The sequence below is a fragment of the Apodemus sylvaticus genome, chromosome 13 (genome assembly GCF_947179515.1).
Source record: "Apodemus sylvaticus chromosome 13, mApoSyl1.1, whole genome shotgun sequence".
In the NCBI taxonomy this organism is placed as follows: domain Eukaryota; kingdom Metazoa; phylum Chordata; class Mammalia; order Rodentia; family Muridae; genus Apodemus; species Apodemus sylvaticus.
The window spans coordinates 68,551,687-68,576,254 of NC_067484.1; the positions used below are offsets into that span (position 1 = coordinate 68,551,687).

At 41.7% G+C, this 24,568-nt stretch overlaps 2 protein-coding genes across 10 annotated transcripts in view; both read right to left on the reverse strand.

Annotated features, from left to right (window-relative positions):
• Positions 1-555: 555 nt before the first annotated feature.
• Positions 556-24,568, reverse strand: part of LOC127663795 (protocadherin beta-8) — a 119,971-nt gene continuing 95,958 nt past the window's right edge. For 4 of the 9 annotated variants that reach the window (XM_052155532.1, XM_052155531.1, XM_052155525.1 and 1 more), the window contains one exon: positions 556-1,313. In XM_052155532.1, the coding sequence (XP_052011492.1) occupies positions 939-1,313 (375 nt within the window). In that variant the 3' untranslated portion in view covers positions 556-938. Of the gene's footprint in view, positions 3,640-6,117; positions 8,328-24,568 lie in introns of those variants that run through there. The other 5 variants (XM_052155524.1, XM_052155523.1, XM_052155528.1 and 2 more) reach the window with 2 other exon arrangements.
• LOC127663799 (protocadherin beta-7-like) lies at positions 12,009-14,780 on the reverse strand. Its single transcript, XM_052155540.1, has one exon. It carries the CDS (start codon positions 14,645-14,647, stop codon positions 12,245-12,247), a length of 2,403 nt encoding a protein of 800 aa, XP_052011500.1. The 5' UTR covers positions 14,648-14,780; the 3' UTR covers positions 12,009-12,244.

Genomic DNA, 24,568 nt, shown 5'->3' on the forward strand with positions numbered 1-24,568 from the left:
AACCAACACATATCCAAACATTGCTGAAAGCAAGACTATATCGATAAAATATCATCCTCAAAAAAATTTAATCAAAGGCCTACAATGTTCTAATTTTCTCATAGTAAGCAACTGACATAGATTAAACCTTAGACTATGTATAGGAAAAAGATTAGATAGAGCCCCAAATACCTTCTCTGTTGCATAGAAAAATCACACAATCTACTTGATGATAAATATACATTGTTTATTCAAAGAGTATGACTGGATTGTAAGCCATTGACAGCTCAACACTTATCTCTAGGTTTTCATGTAGAATTAAAAGAAAAATTTAAATACTTCTATTTGATGCCTTAGAATGCCAAAATTGCCTTGATTCTCACAAATGTAGGCACATCTACACAAACTCAATATCTTACAATACTATTCTTATTTTCAAGTTGACTAGATACTTGTATTACTAATGACAGAAATAGATTTTTTAAATCAAAATATATAAACAAAGAAAAATAAACTATAAAATACTAGCATAGCTTAAGACAACTATTGTATATAATAAAAACAAAAGGTGGCTAATTACCAAGATGGGCAGTATAAAAAGCAAGTTCAGAAATACCAACTATTATATATGTATATAGCATGCAGCACTGTATTTTAGTAATTCAAGAAGTCTAGGAACAGAACACTCACATAAAACACGGAGAGCAAGTGAGGAAGAAAAGCAAAGTGGTAGAGAAGTTTTAGCGAACGAATTAACTTCAGACAAACCCGTTTTGTTTTCTGAGATTCTATGAAAATTCTGTGCAACAAATATGAGTAAAACCAAACTTGTGGCATTACCAAGACTGAAAAAGCATGGCTAAAGTGAAAATTAAAATTGTTGCTAGTCACAGGCGACCAGAAGTTAGCTAATCAACAAGACAATATTGGGAAGTAAATATCTGCTAAGTAGCTTTCTGTTAATGATGAAATTCAAAACTGTTCTGGAGCGTGGAATTTCCCTCAATTTCTTTCCCAGAGCGCTGGTCCACAGAGCTAGGGAGAACTGGCTTTAAGAAGTTAAACTCGCTGGTCTCAGAAGAATTGCCCATCAGACATACATCATACTGGTAGGTCTGGGACAGGGTCCCCATACCTCTGACATCTACCAGATGGCCAGGAAAGTGTCCCTCAGGCACAGAATAGCCACCCAGAGAGGCTGCCCTGGCCCTCCTGCATAGCCTCACCCCCACGAACAGCAGCACACAGAGGAGGAAGAGAGAAGACACAGAGGCCAAGGCGATGACCAGGTACAGTGTTAGGGCGTCCTCTTCGTGTGCAGGATCGCGCGCCACCTCTGGCAGAGGCAGGTAGGGCTGAGAGAAGCCATCCACCACTAGCACGTGCAGTGTGACACTGGCAGAGCGCGGAGGGTCGCCATTGTCCTTGACCAGCAGCACCAGCCTGTGCTTGGGCACATCGCGCTCGCTCAGCAGCCTGGTGGTGCGCACCTCGCCATTGTGCGCCCACACGCTGAACAGCCCGGGCTCTGTGGCCTTGAGCAGCTGGAAGGACAGCCAGGCATTCTGGCCAGAGTCGCGGTCCACAGCCACCACCTTGGTGACCAGGTAGCCGGGCTCTGCCGCCCTGGGCAGCAGCTCTGTGCAGGGTGCAGAGGCGTTCTGCATCGGGTAGAGCACGAAGGGCGCATTGTCATTGTCATCCAGCACCACCACGCGCACCAGAGCCTGGCTGCTGAGAGCGGGTGAGCCTCCGTCTGTGGCGCCCACATGGAACTCGAAGGCCTGCAGGGCCTCGTAGTCCAGCGCCCTGAGCGCGAACAGCTGCCCGTTGTCTGCGTTGATGGAGATGAGTGAGTCGAGAGCTAGCTGCGGGTCTTGGGGCGGCAGCAGCGAGTAGGTGATGTGGGCATTGGAGCCTGAGTCTGAGTCTGTGGCACTGATGGTGCCTATGTGCAGGGCGGGGCTGTTGTTCTCGCGGACGAACAGGGTGTAGGAGGTTTGGGTGAAGGCAGGGGCGTTGTCGTTGATGTCTGACACCTGCACTGTTATGGTGTGCTGGGTTGTGAGCCTGGGTGTTCCCAGGTCGGAGACCGTGATAGTGATGCTGAATTGCTCTCTTTCTTCCCTGTCAAGTGCTCTCTTGGTCACTAAAGTGTAAAAGTTCTTTCCTGAAGATTTTAGAAGAAAGGGAAGGTCTTCTTGGATGGAGGCAATCACTTTTCCATTGTTTGCTGAGTCAGGATCTCTAACGCTGAAAACAGCAACTACCTCATCCGGGGAGTTTTCTGGGACTGGGCTGGTAAGGGCAGATATTATCACTTCTGGGGCATTGTCATTCACGTCCACCACCTGCAGTAACAGCGTGCATTTTCCCGAGAGACCTCCCCCGTCTGTGGCCTTGATATCTACTTCATAAGAGGGAATAGTTTCAAAATCCACCTCTTTTCGTAGCCGAATCTCCCCAGTTACAGGGTTCACTTCTAATGTTTTGCTAATATCTTCTGAAGGCTGAGAGAGTGCGTACAATACTTTCCCATTATCTCCACTGTCTAAGTCGTTGGCCGAGACTGTGAGTACCAGAGAGCCCGTGGGGCTGTTCTCGGGAATTTGCACTCGGTATGTTGGCTGCTGAAACTCGGGTGCATTATCGTTGGCGTCCACTACTTCAATGAGAACCTGTGCCGTTCCAGACCGGGGAGGAGAGCCACCATCCAAAGCTGTCAGAGTTAACCTCAGCTCAGGTTCCTCCTCTCGATCCAGTTCTTTCTCCAGCACCAGCTCCGGGTACTTCCTGCCATCACTGCGGTTGCGGGTTACAAGCAGGAAATGAGAGTTTGAGCTGAGCCTATAGGTCTGGATATTGTTGATTTCAACGTCTGAGTCCAGAGCATTATTTAAAGGGAATGTATTTCCCAGAGCACTGTTTTCTGGTATTCTCAGTATCATTTCTCTTTCACTGAACACTGGAGAATAGTCATTTATGTCCTTCACCCTCAGTTCAGCTTGAAATACTTCCAAAGGGTTTTCCATTAACACTTGGAAGTGTAGAACACAAGGCTCAGTGGAACCACATAGCCCCTCTCGGTCCAGTTTCTCATTTATGAGCAGATCTCCAGACTGAACGTTGAGCTGCAAATACTCTTTGTTTTCCTGGGAAATGATCCGAGCCCTGCGCCTGGATAACTCTGCCAGTTCCACCCCTAGATCTTTCCCGAGATTTGCCACAAAGGAGCCCCTCTCTGTTTCTTCCTCTATGGAATAGGGACCCAGTTCTGCCGCTGCCCCAGACATGCTCAGCAAAACAAAGAAAGCCAGGACTTGCCTTTGTCTCAGAGTGTGCATCCATGCAGTCTCCATGGCTCTTTCCTCAGAGTTTGCTTCACAGGAGCTTCACATATGTCCAGGATCGTGACAGCACTGTCTCACAGCCCAGAACTTCAGGACCAAGCCTCCAAATAGGATATTTAAGGTTTCACACTCGCCTATGCTTTGGCCGGAAAAAAAAAGTACACCTTTTGCTTCTAGGTGGTGAGAAACTGGCCCCGACAAGGGAATTACAGAAGCAATTTCTATGCTCTGTCTTCTTAGCCTGCAGCGCCATCGTGCGGTCTCAGGGAGCCTTACATTTTTTTCAGAATCAAAGGCAAAATTCTCCAAGACCTGTGGACTAAACTATGTAACGTGAACCCCCGTTTTCTTTTTCTAAGTTGCTTTCATGTGTATGGACAAAACACTGAGGTATTGTATGAAAACAAGTACAAAAGTAAATTATCACCCATGGTGTTTAGTATGTAATGCTGCGGATGTATCAATAACCAAATAAGAAAGTGTAATCAACATTTAACCTGACAGCACACATTGAGGGGTAAAAATGTCTCAAAAATAAGATGTGGATAGTTTTGCACACACATATTTTCCACCATACACAGTACAGAGTAACAAATGAGTAGAGAATACAAAATTTCAGATGGGGAATTCTACACAGTAGGGACAAGCTTTATTAAAGTACGGCTGGGTTGCTTCTTCTCTTCAACATCCAAGGGAGAGAAGGGTAGGTTTTCCCAATGTTCAAGTACCAGAAAAGTATTTCATAAATAGACATATGCAGACCTGGGTTGATTCTTATATTTGGAATGAATAGTGTCTTTGCTTTGGAGTATAACATATACTTAAATATATCCTTCGATTTAAAAGTATAAAGTTTAGAGCCTTTTAACAGTGTGATGTGCCTTTCATCAAGGTCAGTTTTGGAGCATATATCTTACACCAAAGAAGAACCTTTCATCCTTTAATGATTATTTCCCCCTTTCCCCTATGCAGAGCCTAGAGGAATGACTAGTCTTCTTTTCTGGTCTCTACGAATTCTCTATTGTAAACTTCCATATGACCAGAGTGACCCAATGTGTGGATTCCGCCGTTAGCTTTCTACCCTCAACCTGACACTTTTATGGTTGATCCAACTTCTAGCATGTGTCAGCATCTCATTACCTTTTCTGGTTGATGCAGGCTTGTGTTTATTTGCACATTTGGAATGTTTCTACCCCTTTGCTCTTATGAATATTGTTTCTATGAAGATTTATGTACATATTTTATGTGGACATATTTTTATTTCTCTAGGAGTTGAATTGCTTACTGTATGATAGCTCTATACTTGCCCATTTGAAAATATGGCAGGCTGTCCTAAAAAATGGCTGCAGCATTTCATACTTTGTCAGCTGGGTGTCAAGTTTTCAATATTCTGTCATCTTCCCCAAAATGTGACGTTTTGGTTCACCATCCAAGTAGGTAAGAGTGTCTTGCTGTGATGTTGATTTGTATTTCCCTGATGAGGGTTTTTGCACAGTTTTTCATGTGCATATTAGCCATGGGTATATCTTCAGAAAATAAATATCTATTCTGGTTTTTGCATACTTTTAATTAAATTGTTCATCTTTAAATACTTGAGTTGTGAGAGTTAGAAAAATAGATTTAGATTTTTAAATATATTTTAAAACAGAGTTAAATTCTATATTGAATTTGGATTGAAATTGGATCATATTTATATTTTTTGTTTGTTTGTTTATATAATTTGAATTGTGATGAAAAATTCACAAAGGACAGGACAGGGAGTTCAGTGACAGAGCACATTTAGCATTTGTGACGCTCGGGGTTTGAACTCCAGTACCACACGGACACTGATGCCCTTATCAATTCACAGTTTTTGGTAATGGCTCTACAAGTTTGTTAGATTCCTTATGTCAATGAGGCCTAAAGTCTTGTTATAATAATCTTTATGTGCCTTCATTTGACAGTAGGTGAGGTTGCTAGGCAGAAAAATAGCCACTCAAATACAGCATAGGATCTTTAATTATACTATGTAATCTGTCAAGAAAAAAAAAACATTACAAACCTGATTAAGTTAAAGATTCTCTGAATAGGAGATTGTCCTTCATTATCTAAATAGGAAATTTATCAAATTTGAATAAAGTACTTTTATTCAAAGAATATTTTCAGACTGGGCCAGAAGGAAATGGTTATAGGAGCAGTGTTACATGCAGTTAAAGGGACCACGCACCATGTAACATGGGCAGCATCTGGATGGACAAGACAAAATAGGTTCTACAAAGTCTCCAGAGCACAATGTGTTCCCACGGACTCTTGTTGTTGGTTCAATTAGACACTTATTAGGCCTTTTATTTACAAAACTATGGGATAATACATTTTACTGTTTTAATCAGCTTCTTGTGAATTTTCTGACAGCAATAGAGAAACAAACAGGGCATAAATATGAGTTATTGTGTTCAAACACCCCAAACTGACAGCTTCTATGTGAATAGTAGTATTATTTTAAGTGCTAAAGAATTTCTCCTTCAGTTCTGCTGAGTCATTTTTTTAAAAACATCATGTATGTCCCTCTGATGTTTTATAACATTATTTAAATGAAGACATCATAGGACATTATTTTGCCAAAGATATAAGGTTAACTGTAACAGAAAGTAATTTGAAACATCATTTTCTACAGCATTTCAAGAATCTCTTGGTTATTTAAATATGAAAATTCATCCAGAACATTGCTTATAGTTTTCTTAAAATTAGTTTTCAGTTAAACTGCTAGAAAGCAATTACTTTCAAACACACACACACACACAATGCTGACATAAGCATAGGATATTCAATTTTAATAGTGGGTTCACTGTATACGAAGTATATAATACATTAGAGTTATGGAAGATAACTGAAGAGACAGATCCAAAGTTCAATAAACACAGGCATAGAGCAATTCTGCTGCCCATGTAGGATGACTCACTTCCACAATAAAGCATGTGACTCATCGTGTACACTCACGAATGTTATCACGTAGTGTGACCCAATTTTACTTAGGTCATTGAATTTTGTGAGCGTTTGGGTTATTTTCTAAGCAGTGTGGCCACCCATATAGAAAGAAATACAAACCACGAGCTAAAGATTACATTTACACATGGTCATTTTATTTATGGAGTGAGACAAATGGATCTCTATCCTTAGGAAAATAATGTTACCAGTGTTCGCCTGGCAGTATAGCATATTACTAAGAATTGGTCATTAGAATCAGGTAACTAGGATTGTATCTTAGACTTTTTTTTCTATTGCCCAGAATCATGACCGGTTAGTCGATGTTTCCACAGAGCTCTCTGGGTAGTCTAGATAATTGAACAATGAAGGTACACATCAACTTCTGACCTCTACACACAGAAGCACAAGGGCATCTGCAAGCACACATGCACCAACAGGCACACATACACAACACACAAATATAGTCCATAGCATAAGAACTGACCATAGCATAAAAGCTAAAATAATGACATAGGACTTCCTTTATTTCTGGATTTTTAAAAAAGCTTAGAAATTGGCAACACAGGGACTAATATAACAACTCCTGAGTTGCCAGGGACCAGCTCAGTCAAGCTCACTCCCTGCTCCTATCATAGAGCCAACATGCATATCTGTGTGCTCATCATGCCATGAACATCCCAGGGAGAACAGCAGGAACAAAGGGTGAATTCCCTTTCAGGTGAGACGTCTCCCTTTACAAGTGTCCCTGGGTGTTCACAGTGGTAGATCAGAGGTACAGCCCTTACTTGTCAAGCATGGGTCCTCCAAGTTTATCCTCAACTGAAGCTCTGTGGAAGGTTCCACATTACACATCTCACTATAAGCCAGCCATATGCCCTGCTTTATTTACCAAAAAAGACAGTGAAAATATATTCTTTTAACTAAGCACAGGACTGGCAAGAAAGAAATGTGGAATGACAACAAAGAAGGAAAAAATAAATATTGGCTGATGGAGTTTCTCTGACTGGCAACTATTTAAAAGAAGCGAAAACTCAATGTTGCTGTCGTGCTCTTTCAAGTTAAATAGGGGCAGCTTTCTGAAACCTCAGCACCAACCAAAAAACAAGCAAGCAGGCAAGCAAGCAACCAACCAAAGTAGAAAGCAGTTCAAAATAGTGATATAAAAACTAGTATCAGGCTAATGAGGAGCCATGTGGCTATGTAAGGTTTTAAAGAGAAAATATCAACAAGGACAGTCCAGTAGAGGCCAAATAAAGAAAAAGGCAGACCCCTCAGCAACACCTCTTTCTCCTCTCTGATTAGACTGCATTGTGTTTGAGCATTGCTCTGTAGTGTGTATTCAGCAGTTAACAACAAGCTAGAGAACACATACTGAATCCCATCAGATTGGGTTAAAAATTGACTTCCCATTTTTTCTCTTGTACATTCCCAAGCCATCCCAGGACAAAGATTTGTGCAACTAGTGACAAATTAGAAAAATAAGATTAGAACATTTCATCTTCTAGTCTGGAGAAAAGCTGAGATACTGTCTGAAAACCACGGTCAGAATACCCTGAAAACAAGTTTTAAGCATGCTTTAAAAGTTCATAATGGGCAAAGGAAAAAAAGTAGTTTGAGTTTATGACAAAACCCATTACACACGATGAAAAGCAGTTATTTTAACTGAATATCCAAACCCCAGTCATTCCTAGAGTTGGGATTTTCTCGCATTTCTGGTCTAAGAGAATGGTCTTGAAAATTAGGTAAAATTGGTTTCAGAAATTTGAACTCACCCGTCCCAGAGTCTCCAGTAAGACACACCTCATATTGGTAGCTCTGAGACAGGGTCCCCGCGCCACTGACATCTACCAGGTGGCCAGGAAAGTGGCCCTCGGGTATAGAGCAGCCACCCAGAGAGGCCGCCCTGGCCTTTCTGCACAGTCTTACCCCTACAAACAGCAGCACAGACACTAGGAACAGCAAAGACACGGAAGCCAAGGCAATGACCAGGTACAATGTGAGCTCACTGTCCTCATGCGCAGGATCGAGCGCCACCTCTGGCAGAGGCAGGTAGGGCTGAGAGAAGCCATCCACCAGGAACACGTGCAGAGTGACGCTGGCAGAGCGCGGAGGGTCGCCATTGTCCTTGACCAGCAGCACCAGCCTGTGCTTGGGCACATCGCGCTCGCTCAGCAGCCTGGTGGTGCGCACCTCGCCATTGTGCGCCCACACGCTGAACAGCCCGGGCTCCGTGGCCTTGAGCAGCTGGAAGGACAGCCAGGCGTTCTGGCCAGAGTCGCGGTCCACAGCCACCACCTTGGTGACCAGGTAGCCGGGCTCGGCCGCCCTGGGCAGCAGCTCCGTGTAGGGCGCAGAGGCGTTCTGCATCGGGTAGAGCACAAAGGGCGCATTGTCATTGTCATCCAGCACCACAATGCGCACGAGAGCCTGGCTGCTGAGAGCGGGTGAGCCTCTGTCTGTGGCGCCCACATGGAACTCGAAGGCCTGCAGGGCCTCATAGTCCAACGCCCTGAGAGCGAACAGCTGCCCGTTGTCTGCATTGATAGAGACCAGAGAGGTGAGGGCCAGCTGGTGGTCGTGGGGCGGCAGCAGCGAGTAGGTGATGTGGGCATTGGAGCCTAAGTCTGAGTCTGTGGCACTAATGGTGCCTATGTGCAGAGCGGGACTGTTGTTCTCGCGAACGAACAGGGTGTAGGAGGTTTGGGTGAAGATGGGGGAGTTGTCATTGATGTCAGACACCTGCACTGTTAAGTTGACTTGTGTTTTCAGGATGGGACTCCCCATGTCTGCAGCGGTGATGGTGATATTGTATTCTGCTACAGTCTCTCTGTCCAGTGGTCTTTGTGATAATAGTGTATAGAAGTTTTCCCCCGAAGGTTTTAGGAAGAAGGGTAGATCGTCCTGAATGGAACAACTTATTTCCCCATTTTCTCCTGAATCTAGATCAGACACGCTAAAAACTGCCACCATAGTTTCTGGCAAATTCTCAAGGATGGAGTTGGTAAATGCAGACAGGATAATCTCCGGAGCGTGGTCATTTACATCCATGACTTGGGTCAGAATCGTGCATTTTCCAGAAAAGGTCCCAGCGTCTCTTGCTTCAATGTTGAATTCATAGGACTGAGTCTTTTCAAAATCAAGGTGTTCTTTCAATCGCACTTCCCCCGTCAAGGGATGGATTGAAAATGTTTTGCTAATGTCATCTGAAACCTGGAAAAGTGAATAGGAGATCTCTCCATTGACTCCAATATCCTTATCTGTAGCAGAGACAGTGATGACCAGAAAGCCTATAGGACTATCCTCAGGGATCTGCACTCTGTAAAAAAGCTGCTCAAATTGAGGGGCATTATCGTTGAAGTCCAGGACTTCAATGTGGACTTCAGTGGTCCCAGACCTAGGTGGAGAGCCACCATCCTGAGCTGTGAGTGTTAACCTGAGCTCGGCTTCCTCCTCTCTATCCAGTGCTCTGTCTAGTACCAGTTCAGGGTATTTCTTGCCATCATTGCGTTTCTGAGTGAGCACGCGAAAATAGGAATTGGAACTGAGCAGATAGTTGTCAATACCATTTTGGCCTACATCCATGTCTTGAGCATTCTTCAGAGGAAACGTAGCTCCAGGGAGACTGCTTTCTGATATCTTTAGCATGATTTCTTTGTCCAGGAATTCTGGAGAGTGGTCATTTATGTCTGTGACTTCTAACTCAGCTTGAAAAATATCCAAGGGATTGTCTAGCAACACTTGGAAGCGTAGCAGGCATGGCTCTGTGTGCCTGCACAGTTCTTCCCGGTCCACTTTCTCATCCAACAGCAAATCCCCTGTCTCCTGATCCAGCTGCAAATGCAGTTTGTTACCTTTAGAAATGACCTTAGCTCCTCTCCTGGAGAGTTCCAGCTGCCCAAGACCTAGGTCTTTTACTAAATTGGTTACAAAGGATCTACCCTCCTTTTCCTCCACCACAGAATAGCGCCTCAGTTCCCCTGCCATCGTTAGAGAGAAGCCCAATAGGAGAAAGGAAAAAAGGACTTGCCTTTGTCTGCAAATGAGCTTCCTGCTGGCCTCCATTGTTCTTGCTGGTGCAGTGTCCTGAAGGATGTTTCAGCAGAACCATAAACTCCCCAGGTATCTGGTACTGTAGTTATCTCACTAGCTACCAGAGACTTTTCAGTCCTTTTCTGCGGGCTGAGACCTCCTTTCTGAAGCCTCCAGTCGGGGCTTCTCTGGGCTTCCGGGCTTCTGCAGTATTTTTTTCTTTTCTCCTATTAATGGAACCACAACTGCCTTCTAGGTTTTACTTTCTTATCCTGCAGCGCCGCCTTGTGTTCTCACAGCATCTTAACATTTTTTGTGTGATAAAAAATGGATGTTAAAAACCTAGAGTTACCCTTATCTGGCAGTGGGCAAGATAAAAGTCACACCACCTCTCTTATTGCTGTGCCTTCTTGGGGAGACAACTGCCGGAAGGTCACACAAGAGAGATGCCACTGCTGGAAAGTTTTTCAATAATGCTTCTTGAGTTTGGGGCAAAGGGTACACATTTAAATAATAACCTGGAAGGAAAACTATATGCAAGAAATATATACACACGTGTGCATGTATGTTTGTAGTAACTGAAGAGTTGGGGAAGTATATACTTTTAGTGTGATGAACCACAGAAATAGTAGCTATAATTCTTGGGCAAATTATTTAACCTCTTTGCCTTAGATTTCTCATCCACAGATGAGATAATAGTGCCTAGGTCCTAGGACTATTGTGAATCCCCATTTTACAAACAAGAAATAGAAGTTTCCAGAGGGAGAGTAACCCAACAATATATGGAAATTTGCTGTAGAGAACTCCCTTCTTCTCTCCTCCTTCTCCCCATCACCTCCCTTAGCTCCTGAGACAAGGGCTCCCTATGTAGCCTTGGCTGTCATGGAACTCTTTCATAGATCAGGCTGCTTTCAAAGTCACAGATTTCCCCTGAATCTGCCTCCCAAGTACTGGGATTAAAGGTCTGTGTTAACATGCCCATAACTCAACTTTTTTAGACCTTAAGGTTTAGTTAAGTGAGAGCTTTAATAGTGTTGAGTAATTAAACCCCCAAGGCGGGGGGTTGCCAGTTTATAAGGAAATAAGACCATAGGCTAAGAGGAGCATTGCTGTTCTGAATACAGGAGAGACCGAGGAGCAGTGTGAACATGACACATGGTATCTACTAACAGAAAACAGCGTAATGTTGTTGCCAAGTCACCGCCCTGGCCCTCCTCCTGCCTGGAGATGGACTGAACAAGGAATCCCACACACTTTCAATGAGACCAACAAAACAGAAACAATTAGGAGATGCTCTGCTCTGCCAGTTAATAATTATGGATCTTACCAAGTCTGTACAAACCTCTACTTGTCATTATTGAGATACATCTACTCATTGGCTTCTTCTGAAATAAAGAAGGAAATAGGCTGGTGCCTGTAGTGGCAGCACTTTGAAAGTCTGGGGCAGAAAAATAAAAAGTTTAAGGCCATTCTGGACATGGACACAGAGAGACCATGTCCCCAAAGTGATGAAATTATGTATGATGCACAGTAATTACTAAACAAACTTTAAAAATATCTATATACTATAACCTCTCAAAATGTAGGGTATACCAACATTTATATGTAATTTCAGCAGACAAAACATGATTATAAATGAAAAATTTAGACAATGGAAAAACAGTTTAAACCATCTCTACCAAGATTTGTTGTTTAATAAATTGCAGTTAAACAATACTTAAAGAGAAATCAAATTAAATTTGAGATAGCACATAACACATGCATTTTATAAATTAAAGAAAAGGTAACTGGGAATAAATAAAGGTATTCTTTTCTGTCCTAAATTGACTAACTTTAAGATGTTAACGTGAAATCATTCTTCTTTACACAACAAGGGCATAGTTTACTCTAGAACTTCCTCCATGGGCAGAAGAGTTACGTTTTTATTCTATTTCTCTCCCCGTGCTTTCGGTTAGGAAGTTAGGGGCAACTGGACTTAAGAACTTAAATTCACTGGTTATCCCCGATCCTCCAGTCAGACACACCTCATACTGGTAGTTCTGGGACAGGGTCCCTGCACCGCTGACATCCACCAGGTGGCCAGGAAAGTGTTCCTCAGGAATAAAGCAGACACCCGGCGAGGCCGCCCTGGCCCTCCTACAGAGTCTCACTCCAACGAACAGCAGCACAGACACGAGGAAGAGAGAAGACACGGAAGCCAAGGCAATGACCAGGTAGAGAGTTAGCTCATCTTCTTCCTGTGCGGGGTCGCGCGCCACCTCAGGCAAAGGCAGGTAGGGCTGAGAGAAGCCATCCACCAGCACCACGTGCAGTGTGACACTGGCAGAGCGCGGAGGGTCGCCATTGTCCTTGACCAGCAGCACCAGCCTGTGCTTGGGCACATCGCGCTCGCTCAGCAGCCTGGTGGTGCGCACCTCGCCATTGTGCGCCCACACGCTGAACAGCCCGGGCTCCGTGGCCTTGAGCAGCTGGAAGGACAGCCAGGCATTCTGGCCAGAGTCGCGGTCCACAGCCACCACCTTGGTGACCAGGTAGCCGGGCTCTGCGGCTCTGGGCAGCAGCTCTGTGCAGGGTGCAGAGGCGTTCTGCATCGGGTAGAGCACGAAGGGCACATTGTCATTGTCGTCCAGCACCACCACGCGCACCAGAGCCTGGCTGCTGAGCGCAGGTGAGCCTCCGTCTGTGGCGCCCACATGGAACTCAAAGGCCTGTAGGGCCTCATAATCCAGTGCCCTGAGCGCGAAAAGTTGCCCGTTGTCTGCGTTGATGGAGATGAGTGAGTCGAGGGCCAGCTGCGGGTCTTGGGGCGGCAGCAGCGAGTAGGTGATGTGGGCATTGGAGCCTGAGTCTGAGTCTGTGGCACTGATGGTGCCTATGTGCAGGGCGGGGCTGTTGTTCTCGTGGACGAACATGGTGAAGGAGGTTTGGATGAAGGCAGGGGCGTTGTCATTGATGTCAGACACCTGAACTGTTATTGTGTGCTGGGCTGTGAGTCTGGGTGTGCCTAGGTCAGTGACAGATATGGTAATGTTGTATTCAGTGTTTGATTCTCTATCTAAAGGCTTCTCTGTTACCAGAGTATAGAAATTTTCCACAGATGGCTTCAGAACGAAAGGGAGATCGCTCGCAATGGAGCACATGGTTTTTCCATTGTTCCCTGAATCTCTGTCTCTAATTTTAAAAACAGCAACAACTGTCTCTGGTGAATTTTCAGGAACTGGGCTATTAAGTGACGACAAGAGAAACTCAGGTGGGTTATCATTCACATCAATTACCTCTACAACCACAGTACATTTCCCAGAAAGCCCACCACCATCTCTGGCCTGAATAGTTATTGAATAAGTTTGAATTGCTTCATAGTTGAGTTCTCGTTTAAGATAAAGATCGCCAGATGTAGAATTGATTTGAAATGTTCGGAGAATTCTTTCAGTGGCATAAGAAAATGTATAGGTTATTTGTCCATAACTTCCTGTGTCTAAGTCCCTAGCAGACACAGTGACAATCAAGGAGCCAACAGGGGTGTTTTCAGGTGACTGAACTTTGTAGAGTGACTGCACAAATTGAGGGGAATTGTCATTTATGTCCAACACCAAGATTTGCACCAAGGCTGTCCCAGTTCTGGGCGGAGATCCACCATCTAAGGCTGTGAGAGTTAAAGTGAATTCTGGTATTTCTTCCCGGTCCAGCATTTTATCCAGTACCAGCTCAGGAACGATAGTCCCTTCCCCTCCATCATGAACGTGAATGTGGAAATAATCATTGGGGCTGATAGTGTAGTTACTCAGGCTGTTCGTTCCCACATCGGAATCCTGTGCTCTCTCCAAGAAGAACGTCGCCCCTGGAGTGGTACTTTCTGATATTTTCAAGTGTATTTCTTTGTCTAGAAATACTGGAGAATTATCATTTATATCTTTGATATGTAGTGCAGCACGATAAACCTGAAATGGTCTCTCCAACAGCAACTGGAAAGTCAGCACACAAGGCTCCGTGGGGCCGCACAGTTGCTCTCGGTCCAGCTTCTCATTTAGAATCAATTCTCCAGTAAGCGGACTGAGCAGTAAAAACCGTGTGTTCTGGTCTGAAACAATTCTAGCTTCCCGGGCTGACAGTTCCCCCAGCCCCAACCCCAAATCCTTTGCTAGATTGGCTAGGAAAGTGCCTCTCTCAGTTTCCTCTGCCACAGAATACTGAAGCTGTTCGGCGCTTGCCCAAGACGCTCCCAGAAATACACAAAGAAGCAGTACTTGCCTTTTCTGCACGGCTTGCTCCAATCTGGCCTCCATTCTTTCCAAGATGTTCAAAATAAAACACCAAATTCCTTCCATTTAGCCTCAAGCAGCTCCCTGGAATGCCTGCAGCTGGAATCCTTAGGAATGACCTGGACACTAGCAATTCCTGTGAAAAGAGAGAGGTGCCTTCTCCCAGAACTTGCTGTCCCTAGCTATATCATTTATCGTGGCGTTGTCGGAAGTCTGGAATATCCTTTGTGCACCCCTCCCCTTTCCCTTTCCTTCCCTTTCCTCTTTTTAGCCTGCAGCGCCACCTTGCGTTTTGTGAGTGCTATTCTCTCTCTCAAGAAGAGAACAGAAAATTTATCTCAGATTAAAAGCACTCCTCACCAGGGTTTACATTTAACTCGGACTCCCTAACAAAATTTTAAAAAATCTGAAAACCTCTAGTGTCAAAAGTTGTTAGTAAAGACTATAAAAGAGAATCAAGCCTTCACAAGAAATCAAATGCTGTGTTATTTCTAAGCCGCTTAGCAATAACTATACGGAACAACTAGGGTGATTTTTTCCTTCAGTGTCTTGTGAATTGGACAATTCTTCTACATTCAAAGTCTTCACTCTTCTATAATACTTTATGCTCCATAATTTTCACAACTCAACTGCCCTAAGTACTATATATTTGTGTTAATGGCCAAGATGTCCAATACCCAGCAAAAGCTCTAGTATTGCTGGCAGAAAGCAGGTCAGATTAGTGCTTGCGGAGTTGCTTCTATAATGCATCTTTATGACTTTTCCATCAACGATGCTTTCTTTTCTCACAGAAAATGTTTTTTAACGTTTGTTTAAATCATCCTTGTGTTACTTAGCTTTTAAATTCTTGAGTCCTTAATACAAATCAAACTTATCCATGATGAATTAATTTTGATGCACAGGTAGATTTAATATATCAACCTGCTGTTAGGTTTCCCTTTATGTTTATAATCTTTAACTGAAAGGACTTGTGTAGTCGATTGTCATCCTGATCTCACTGGATGGCGAGGAAGCTTTCCATCTTCTTTTACAGAACAGAGAAGATGAAGGTTTATTGTTCCTTCTATCAATTCTTCTATCAATGTCATGGTTGTTTTCTTTTCTTTTAAGGAGGTCCAGAATGCTTTCGATGTGAGTCCCTTTTTTTTTCTTTTTTTTTCAAAATTTTATTAAACTAATAAAGTTTATTTTTAAAATATACAACACAGTACTGACATTTTTAAAGTTATCAAAATAATTTTTAATAGTTAAATGCCTCTTAAATATATATGATATCTTCTGAAGCTAAAAGTATTATGTACTCAACCAGTTTTTAAAATCTATTTGAAACATTAAATATGATTGAAGTAGAAAAATCTCTTATGAAGTCTTCATACTTTCTACATACTTAGTTACGATTTGCCTAGAACAGAGCAGATGAAGGTATATTGTTCCCTTCTACAGGCTTAGTTCCGATTTGCCTTTTAAATTGCCCAAGTCCAGTGTTTTCATTAGTTGTCGATCTTTATCTTGTCCATTATGTCCTGGGCTATCAGTCTGTTCAGAATTCTTTAAGGACTTTTTATTTAATAAAGCCATTTTCTAGTTTTCACATTTGTTAGCATTATTTATGTTTTTCTATTATTGTCAGCAATATCTCACATCCTACCTACCTTCAACTTGTTATGAGACTTGGAAGAACTCCCGGCTATTGACAGTTTTAAAGCCCGTGTTCCCCCAAATAAGATGTAGCCTTTATCTCAAGGGAAAACCATGAACACAAAAGGATGTAAAACACAATGGGCCTGCCTTTTCTCACCTTCTCTGTTTTGTAGTCACCACCTCTACTATTGATTTTTAAAATGTATCTTAGTCTCAGACATCAACAGAGTCCTTTGCAAGCTGGCTTACATTTGAAGTATTTTATATCTCTTTTCACTTGCAGTGTGTTAAGAAAATTGTTGGGTAATAATTATGCTTCCCACCCTTATTTTCTTGACATTAATAATTGCCTTGGTTTTTCATTTTCTTTATCAATAATTCTTATTCATGCCTTCTCATGATTCCAGTCCTTTTCCAATTCAATTCCACACATTACTGTGTCTTTCAGGATACTAATTCATCTATCAATGTCATGGTTGTTTTCTTTTCTCTTAAGGAGGTCCAGAATGCTTTCAATGTGGGACCTGTTTTTTCTCTCTTTTCAAAATTTTATTAAACTAATAAAGTTTATTTTTGACATTTTTAAAGTTGTCAAAATAATTTTTAATAATTAAATGCCTCTTAAATATACATGATATATTCTGAAGCTAAAAGTATTATGTACTCAACCAGTTTTTAAAATCTATTTGGAACATTAAATATGATCGAAGTAGAAAAAAATCTCTTATGAAGTCTTCTATGAAAGGAAATTGTGACAAGTTCCTGATTAGACAGAAACTGTTACATCTCCAAGGGAGAATACACAGCATGAGTATGGCTTCATAGAATGAATTGGGTAACGTTCCTTCTCTTTAGATTTTGTAGAATAGTTTGAAGAGTATTGGTATTAGATCTTCTATGAAGGTCTGATAGAATTCTGCATCAACCCATCTGGTCCTGGCCTTTTTTTTTTTTTTTTTTTTTTTTTTGGTTGGGAGACTTTTAATGACTGCTTCTATTTCTTAGGGGTTATGGGACTGTTTAGATGGTTTATCTGATCCTGATTTGACTTTGGTATTTGGTATCTGTCTAGAAAAATGTCTATTTCATACAGGTTTTCTAGTTTTTTTGAATATGGGCTTTTGTAGTAGGATATGATGAATTTTTTAATTTCCTTAGTTTTTGTTGTTATATCTCCCTTTTCATTTCTGATATTGTTAATTTGGATACTGTCGTTGTGCCCTCTTGGTTAGTCTGGCTAAGGGTTCATCTATTTTGTTGATTTTCTCAAAGAAACAGCTCCAGGTTTTGCTGATTCTTTGTATAGTTCTTTTTGTTTCTGCTTGGTTGGTTTCAGCCCTGAGTTTGATGGTTTCCTGCCATCTACTCCTCTTGGCTGTATTGGCTTCTTTCTGTTCCAGGGCTTTCAGGTGTGCTGTAAGCTGCTAGCACATGCTCCCTTCAGCTTCTTTGGAGGCACTCAGAGGTGAGTTTTTCTCTTAGAACTGCTTTCACCGTGTCCATAAGTTTGGGTATGTTGTGCCTTCATTTTCATTAAATTCTAAGGTCTCCAAGTTCTTTATTTTTTCCTTGACCAAGTAATCATTGAGTAGGGCGTTGTTCAGCTTCCATGTGTATGTGGGCTTTCTGGGGTTTTTTGTTGCTATTGAAGACCAGCCTTAGTCTGTGGTGATCTGATAGGATGCATGGGATTATTTCAATCTTCTTTAACTGTTGAGTCCTGTTTTGTGACTGATTATATGGTCAGTTTTGGAGAAGGTACCATGAGGTGCTGAGAAGGAGGTATATTCTTTTGTTTTAGGATGAAATGTTCTATAGATATCTGTTAAATTCATTTGGTCCATAATTTCTGTTAGTTTGAATGTGTCTCTGTTTGGTTTGTGTTTTCATGATCTGTTCATTGCTGAGAATGGTGCTGAAGTTTCCCACTATTATTGTGTAAGGTGCAATGTGTGCTCTGAGAATTAGTAACATTTCTTTTATGAATTTGGGTTGCCTTACATTTGGAGCATAGATGTTCAGAATTGAGAGTTCTTCTTGGTAGATTTTTCCTTTGATGTGTATGAAGTGTCCTTCCTTATACTTTTTGATAACTTTTGGTTGAAAGTTAATTTTATTTGATATTAGAGTGGCTACTTCAGCTTGTTTCTTGGGACCATTTGCTTGAAAAATTGTTTTCCAGCCCTTTACTCTGAGGAAATATCAGTTTTTGACACTGAGGCGGGTTTCTGTATGAAGCAAAATGCTGGGTCCTGCTTATGTATCCAGTCTGTTATTCTATGTCCTTTTATTGGGGGAATTGAGTCCATTGATGTTAAGAGATATTAAGAAAAGGTAATTGTTACTTCCTATTATTTTTGATGTTACTTTTATGTTTGTATGGCTATCTTCTTTTGGGCTTGTTGCAAGATTATTATTTTCTTGCTTTTTCTAGTGTGTAGCTTCCCTCCTTCCTTGTTGACGTTTCCTTCCTTTTGTGTTGACATTTTCCATCTATTATTCTTTGTAGTACTGGATTTGTGGAAAGATATTGGGTAAATTTTGTTTTGTCACAGAATATCTTGGTTTCTCCATCTATGGTAATTGAATGTTTTGCTGGGTATAGTAGCCTGGGCTGGCATTTGTGTTCTCTAAGGGTCTGTATGACATATGCCCAGGATCTTCTGGCTTTTCTAGTCTCTGATGAGAAGTCTGGTGTAATTCTGATACATCTGCCTTTATGTTACTTGACCTTCTTCCCTTAATGCTTTTAATATTCTTTCTTTAATTTTTGCATTTCATATTTTGGTTATTATGTGACAGGATGAATTTCTTTTCTGGTCCAATCTATTTAGAGTTCTGTAGGCCTCCTCTTGGAAGTTTGTTGGCATCTCTTTCTTCAGGTTAAGGAAGTTTTCTTCTATACTTTTGTTGAAGATATTTACTGGCCCTTATAAGTTGGGAATCTTTGCTCTTTTCTATACCTATTATCCTTAGGTTTGGTATTCTTATTGTGTCCTGGATTTCCTGGATGTTTTGGGTTTGGAGCTTTTTGCATTTTGCATTTTCTTTGACTGTTGTGTCAATATTTTCTATGGTATCTTCAGCACCTGATATTCTCTCTTCTATCTCTTGTATTCTGTTGGTGATGCTTGCATTTATGACTCCTGATATCTTTCCTAGGGTTTCTATCTCCAGGGTTGTCTACTTTGTGATTTCTTTATTGTTTCTATTTCCATTTTTAGATCCTGGATGATTTTGTTCAATTCCTTCACCTGTTTGCTTGTGTTTTCCTATAATTCTTTAAGGGCTTTTTGTGTTTCCTCTTTAAGGGCTTGCTTCTAGCTGTTTACCTGTGTTCTCCTGTATTTCTTTAAGTGAGTTATTTATGCCCTTCTTAAAGTTCTCTATCATCATCATGAGATGTGATTTTTAAATCAGAGTCTTGATTTTCTGGTGTGTTGAGGTATCCAGAGCTTGCTGTGGTGGGAGAACTGGTTTCTGATGATGACATGTAGCCTTGTTTTCTGTTGTTCTTACTCTTGCCTCTCACCATCTGGTTATCTCTGGTGTTAGCTGGTCTTGTTGTCTTTGACTGTGGCTTTTTCCTCCTGCAATTCTTTGTGTCAGTACTCCTGGGACACCAGTTCTCTCTGGGAGGAATTTGGGTATGGAGAGCTGTGGCACAAGATCATCTCCGGGATACAAACTGCAAGGATCCTGTTCCTGGTTGCTCCTCATTTCCTGTGACCTGAGGGCTCCGGTCAGGTCCCTCTGAGCAGAAATGGTGGTTTTACCTTTGCTCACAGGCTTGTCAGCACTCCTGGGAGACCTGCCTTTTCCTGGTAATGTTTGTGTATGGAGCACCGTGGCATAGGAGCAGCTCAGGGCACAGATGGACACTGGAAGGATCCTGTCCCAGGCTGCTCCTTGGTTCCCGTGTAGGGCCTTTTCTCTCTGTCTCAGTCTGTTTCTCCCTTTTTCTGCATTGTTACTTTCTATAGCCATCACACGGCTGTCACAAAGCTGTCACACAGCCGCCATCTTGAAACTTCTCATTGTTGCCATCTATGGGACTTTCTGTCTTTTATTCTAGTTAAATTTCCCAATTATGGAATGTTTGTATCTTTCCATTTTTTTATTTACTCATTGGCTTTAAGACATTACACAGGTTCCTGTGACTGAAAAGATGATACAGTTTCAGGGGAATCACTGACAAATATTTTGCAAGAAGCCAGTCCCTCTTGTCACAACGATTCAGACTGGAGCACTGTTTTTTTGGCTCTGCTCAAGACATGGTTGTCATCCTGAAATCACCACACAGATATCGGTTTCCCATTTCCCCTATTTTGTATGTTCTCTTTTCTGCTTTTTTCCAATCTGGATTACTTTTTACATATAGGCAGCATCCTATAGTTTCTGGAAAAGGATGTTTTGTTATGATCTTTGAAAAATATTTTTTGAGTGCATATGGTGTTTGTATTTATATGCACATGTACATGTGGATGGATGGATGGTGTGTGCGTGCGTGTGTGTGTGTGTGTGTGTGTGTGTGTGTGTGTTTGATATCAGAATCTTCATTGGTTTTCTTTTTTATTTATTCTTCTCTCATATGTTACATCCCAACCCAACCCCATTTTCCCCTTTCTCCTCTCCTCCCAGTCCCTTTCCCTCACATCCCTTCTCTCCCAGATCCACTGCTCCTTTCTCTTCCAAAAAGGGCAGGAGGATTCCAAGGGATATCAACCACACATGACATATCAAGATATTATAAGACCAGGCACATCGCCTTATATTAAGGTTAAATGAGGCAACCCAGTAGGAGAAAAAGGCTCCCAAAAGCAGGCAAAGGAGTCAGAGACAGTCCTCACTCCCACTGTTAGTAGTAACCCCACAAGAACACCAAGCTACACAACCATAGCATATAAGCAGAAGACCTAGGTTTGACCCATGAAGTCCCTATGATGGTTGGTTTGGTCCTTGTGAGTTCCTATGAGCCCTGCTTAGTTGATTTTTTGGGCCATCTTCTTGTGTCAACCTTACCTTTTAAAGATTTATTTTATGTGTATGGATATGTGCTGAGTGTATGTATATGCAGGAGCCTGTGAGAGTGTTCATAAGAGGAAGACAGATCTCCTGGGCTGTAGTTACAAGTGCTTCTGAGCCACTATGTGGGAGCTGTGAACTAAACCTGAGTCCTCTGCAAGAAGAGTCAGTGCTCTTAACTGCTGAGTGAATCTCTTCAGCCACTCCCTCTAATTATTTTGAGACAGTTTTCCAGAGAGAGGCTTACTACTTGTTGCTTGGGTGAGAACTGGGGCTCTTAACTCAGATCCTCCTGCTTGCCCAGCAGGCATTTTGCTGACTCAGCCTTCTCCCTAGTCTCTTTGTTGCTGTCTTTTTTGTTTGTTTGTTTGTTGTTTTGAGACAAGGACTCACTGTTTAGCCAAGGCTGGCCTTGAACTCACAGAGAACCACCTGTCTCTGCCTCTGGAGAACGGTAGGATTAAAGACATGTACCACCATCTCTGGCTGCCCTTGTGATCTTAAATGTATTTAAATATCTTTATTCTACTGTCAAACTTGATTGGAACTGTAACTCTAATTTTTTATGTTGAAAATAATTTTCCTTCAGAATTAAGTTTTGTCAATGAGCTACTTGAAGCACTGTAGCTTCTATGAAATCCGAACCTAATCTTTTTCTCATTATCAATATACGACATATATTTTACTTGTTGTAGGATTTTTATCATTATTCCAACCACTTAGAAATTAAACAGTCTTTTGTTCTTGATCAGAGTTTATATTTCATCTGTTGTACCAGATCATTGATGGGACACTTAACCTAGGAGGCCGGTTTCCTTCGGATTGTTTCAATTATTCCATGAGTCCTCTCTTTCACGGATTCCTCCCTTCCCTCTTTTGCAGTGTTCCTTTTTTTTTTAAATTTATTTATTTTATTTGTATGAGTACACCATTGCTCTCTTCAGACACACCAGAAGAGGCCATCAGATCCCATTACAGATGATTGTAAGCCAACATGTGGTTGCTGGGAATTGAACCCAGGACCTCTGGAAGAGCAGTCAGTGCTCTTAACCACTGAGCCGTCTCTCCAGCCTGCAGTGTTCTTTTAATGCCGATGTTGCACTTCAGTATGGCTCCTCTCACTTCCATATTTTATTTTTCTTATTGCCAATTAAAAGTATTTTTCAATATTTCCCGAGATGTACTTTTAGTTTACTTGAAAGAGAGTCTCACTCTGCAGTCCTGTCTGACCTAGAACTCCCTGTGTAGACCAGGACTGTCCTTGAATTCCAGAGATCAACCATCATCTGTTTCTAAGGGCTGGGGAACTATGCCAGCACACCTGGCCTTTTTTGAAGTATCTTCTTAACTTCACCGTTAGTCCCTCTATTAAGATTTTCATTTATTGGGTTCATATTTTCCAGGAGCTCTTCCATTCTTATAGGTTAGACACAATGACTTCCCCCCTCTGATGATAATAATAAGTTTCACTCCCAAATGTTTCTCTTTGCAAGAGTCCGTTTGCATTGGTTTGTCTTGATTTTTTTTCTTTTTTTTATTTGAAAAATTTCTTAGTTTTTTCCCAGTGCAAGGGGTTGATTCCAGGGCTTCATCCATGTTTGCTACCCACTGAGCCACATTCCCAGCCCAAGCGTTTTCCTTAAATCAACTTTAAAGACTAAAGAGCAGAGTGATAACCCTGAGCAGGTTGATAGCGATGGCTTTTACCACCATTGTAAGATGAACCAGAGGCATTCACTCCAGTGAGTGGGAGTGGCTTTTCACCTATTTATTTTCATTTTCAGCCCACCTTTGCTTTCTTCCCTTCTTACAACCTTACGTTCATTGATGGCCCATACTTTTTATTTTATTATTATGTTTAACTTTTTTCTTTTTTTGGAGATAGAATTTTGAGAAGGAGGTCGAGCTGGTTTGTATGTAGCTGAGGCTCCTCATGCCTCCACCTCTGAGTACTTGAATGAGAGGCTTGACCTACCATGCCATGAACTTCCGCTGTTTTCTACCCAAAAACTATACAGAGTGAAAAATGTAAAGGATCGGGTAGGACTTGAGGAGTGTAGATTTTCATTGAAGAAGGCTATGGTTATATAATATTTCAGTATCAAATCAGTATCACTTTCACATTTCAAAGGCTTGTGATATAGTTGGTTCTCCTATTACTTGCCCTACACAATTCCATATGATTCTTCTCACAGGAGTCATCCAAGGACCCATAATTTGTCCATGATGGAGTATCTAGTTTGAGTTAACTGAAGAGGGGAGACACACCCTAAGTATGGGCGTCACTATTCCCTGGGCTGTAGTCCCAGATTGAATGAAAATTAGAAAGCTGAGCAGAAGCATCCACCTGTCTCTGCTCTGTGACTGTGACCTTCATGTTCTGATTGCTATGACTCCTCCACCATGATGGCCTGTACTCTCAGGAAAAACCAAACCATTGTTTCTTTAAGTTGCCATTGTCAGTTAGTTTGTTGAAACAATAAGAAAAGTAATGAATACCTTTCCCCTTATACTTATATGTCTTTAAAGAGTCTTTTTCTTTAACCCAACATTCTTCGTAAGTGACAAAGCATGTAATACTTGTCTTTTTGTTTTTACTGTGGTTTATTGACCCGCAGTATTTCTACTTTGATGATCTCTAATTCCACTTTTCTGCAGGCAGTACCATTTCATTCTTTGTGGCTAACTAATACTAATATATGAACACATAGCAGGTTTTCTTTATCTATTCATCTATTGTCTAGCACTGCTGTGTATTTGTTTTCTTCAAGTTGAAATATTTGAATTATAAGATTCAGGAAGTTCATGAAGGTTTTAAGACTTGCTCAGAAAGTTACAAGACTCCCAGTGCCCTTCCCCAAGCATATATAAGTGAAAGAAAAATGGCAAGGAGATAGAAAATTCTCTTGGGTCAAACTGCTTTCAAGGTGAGGAGGGGGCCTGAGGGATTTATCTTTTGGGAGACATCAACAACTTTTGGAAAGTTCAGTTCTGAAACTCCAATAAACTCATTGGTTCTCCGAGGTAGAGTTTGACAGAACTGTTTCTTCAGTCACACATTGAATCTGTTTCTGGAGTGAATAGGAATTAGTTCCCATCTCTCCAGGAAAAATCATACAGCAAGTGCCTCCAATAATAAACATTGCATCATTTAAAAACCGTAATATACAAGTTTTGTTTTTCTCCCATAAAAACAAAGGCTGAAAATCACTCGAGGATATATTTGGGATCTATTATCATTCTGTTATTGATTTGACATCTTCAGGACACAGCTTTCATCACTTTAGAACAGGATAGCTGCCTAATATCCAGCTACTACAT

Excerpts from the sequence above, each read along its gene's own strand:
- LOC127663799 (XM_052155540.1), bottom strand. The coding sequence starts at position 14,647 with ATGGAAGGAATTTGGTGTTTTATTTTGAACATCTTGGAAAGAATGGAG.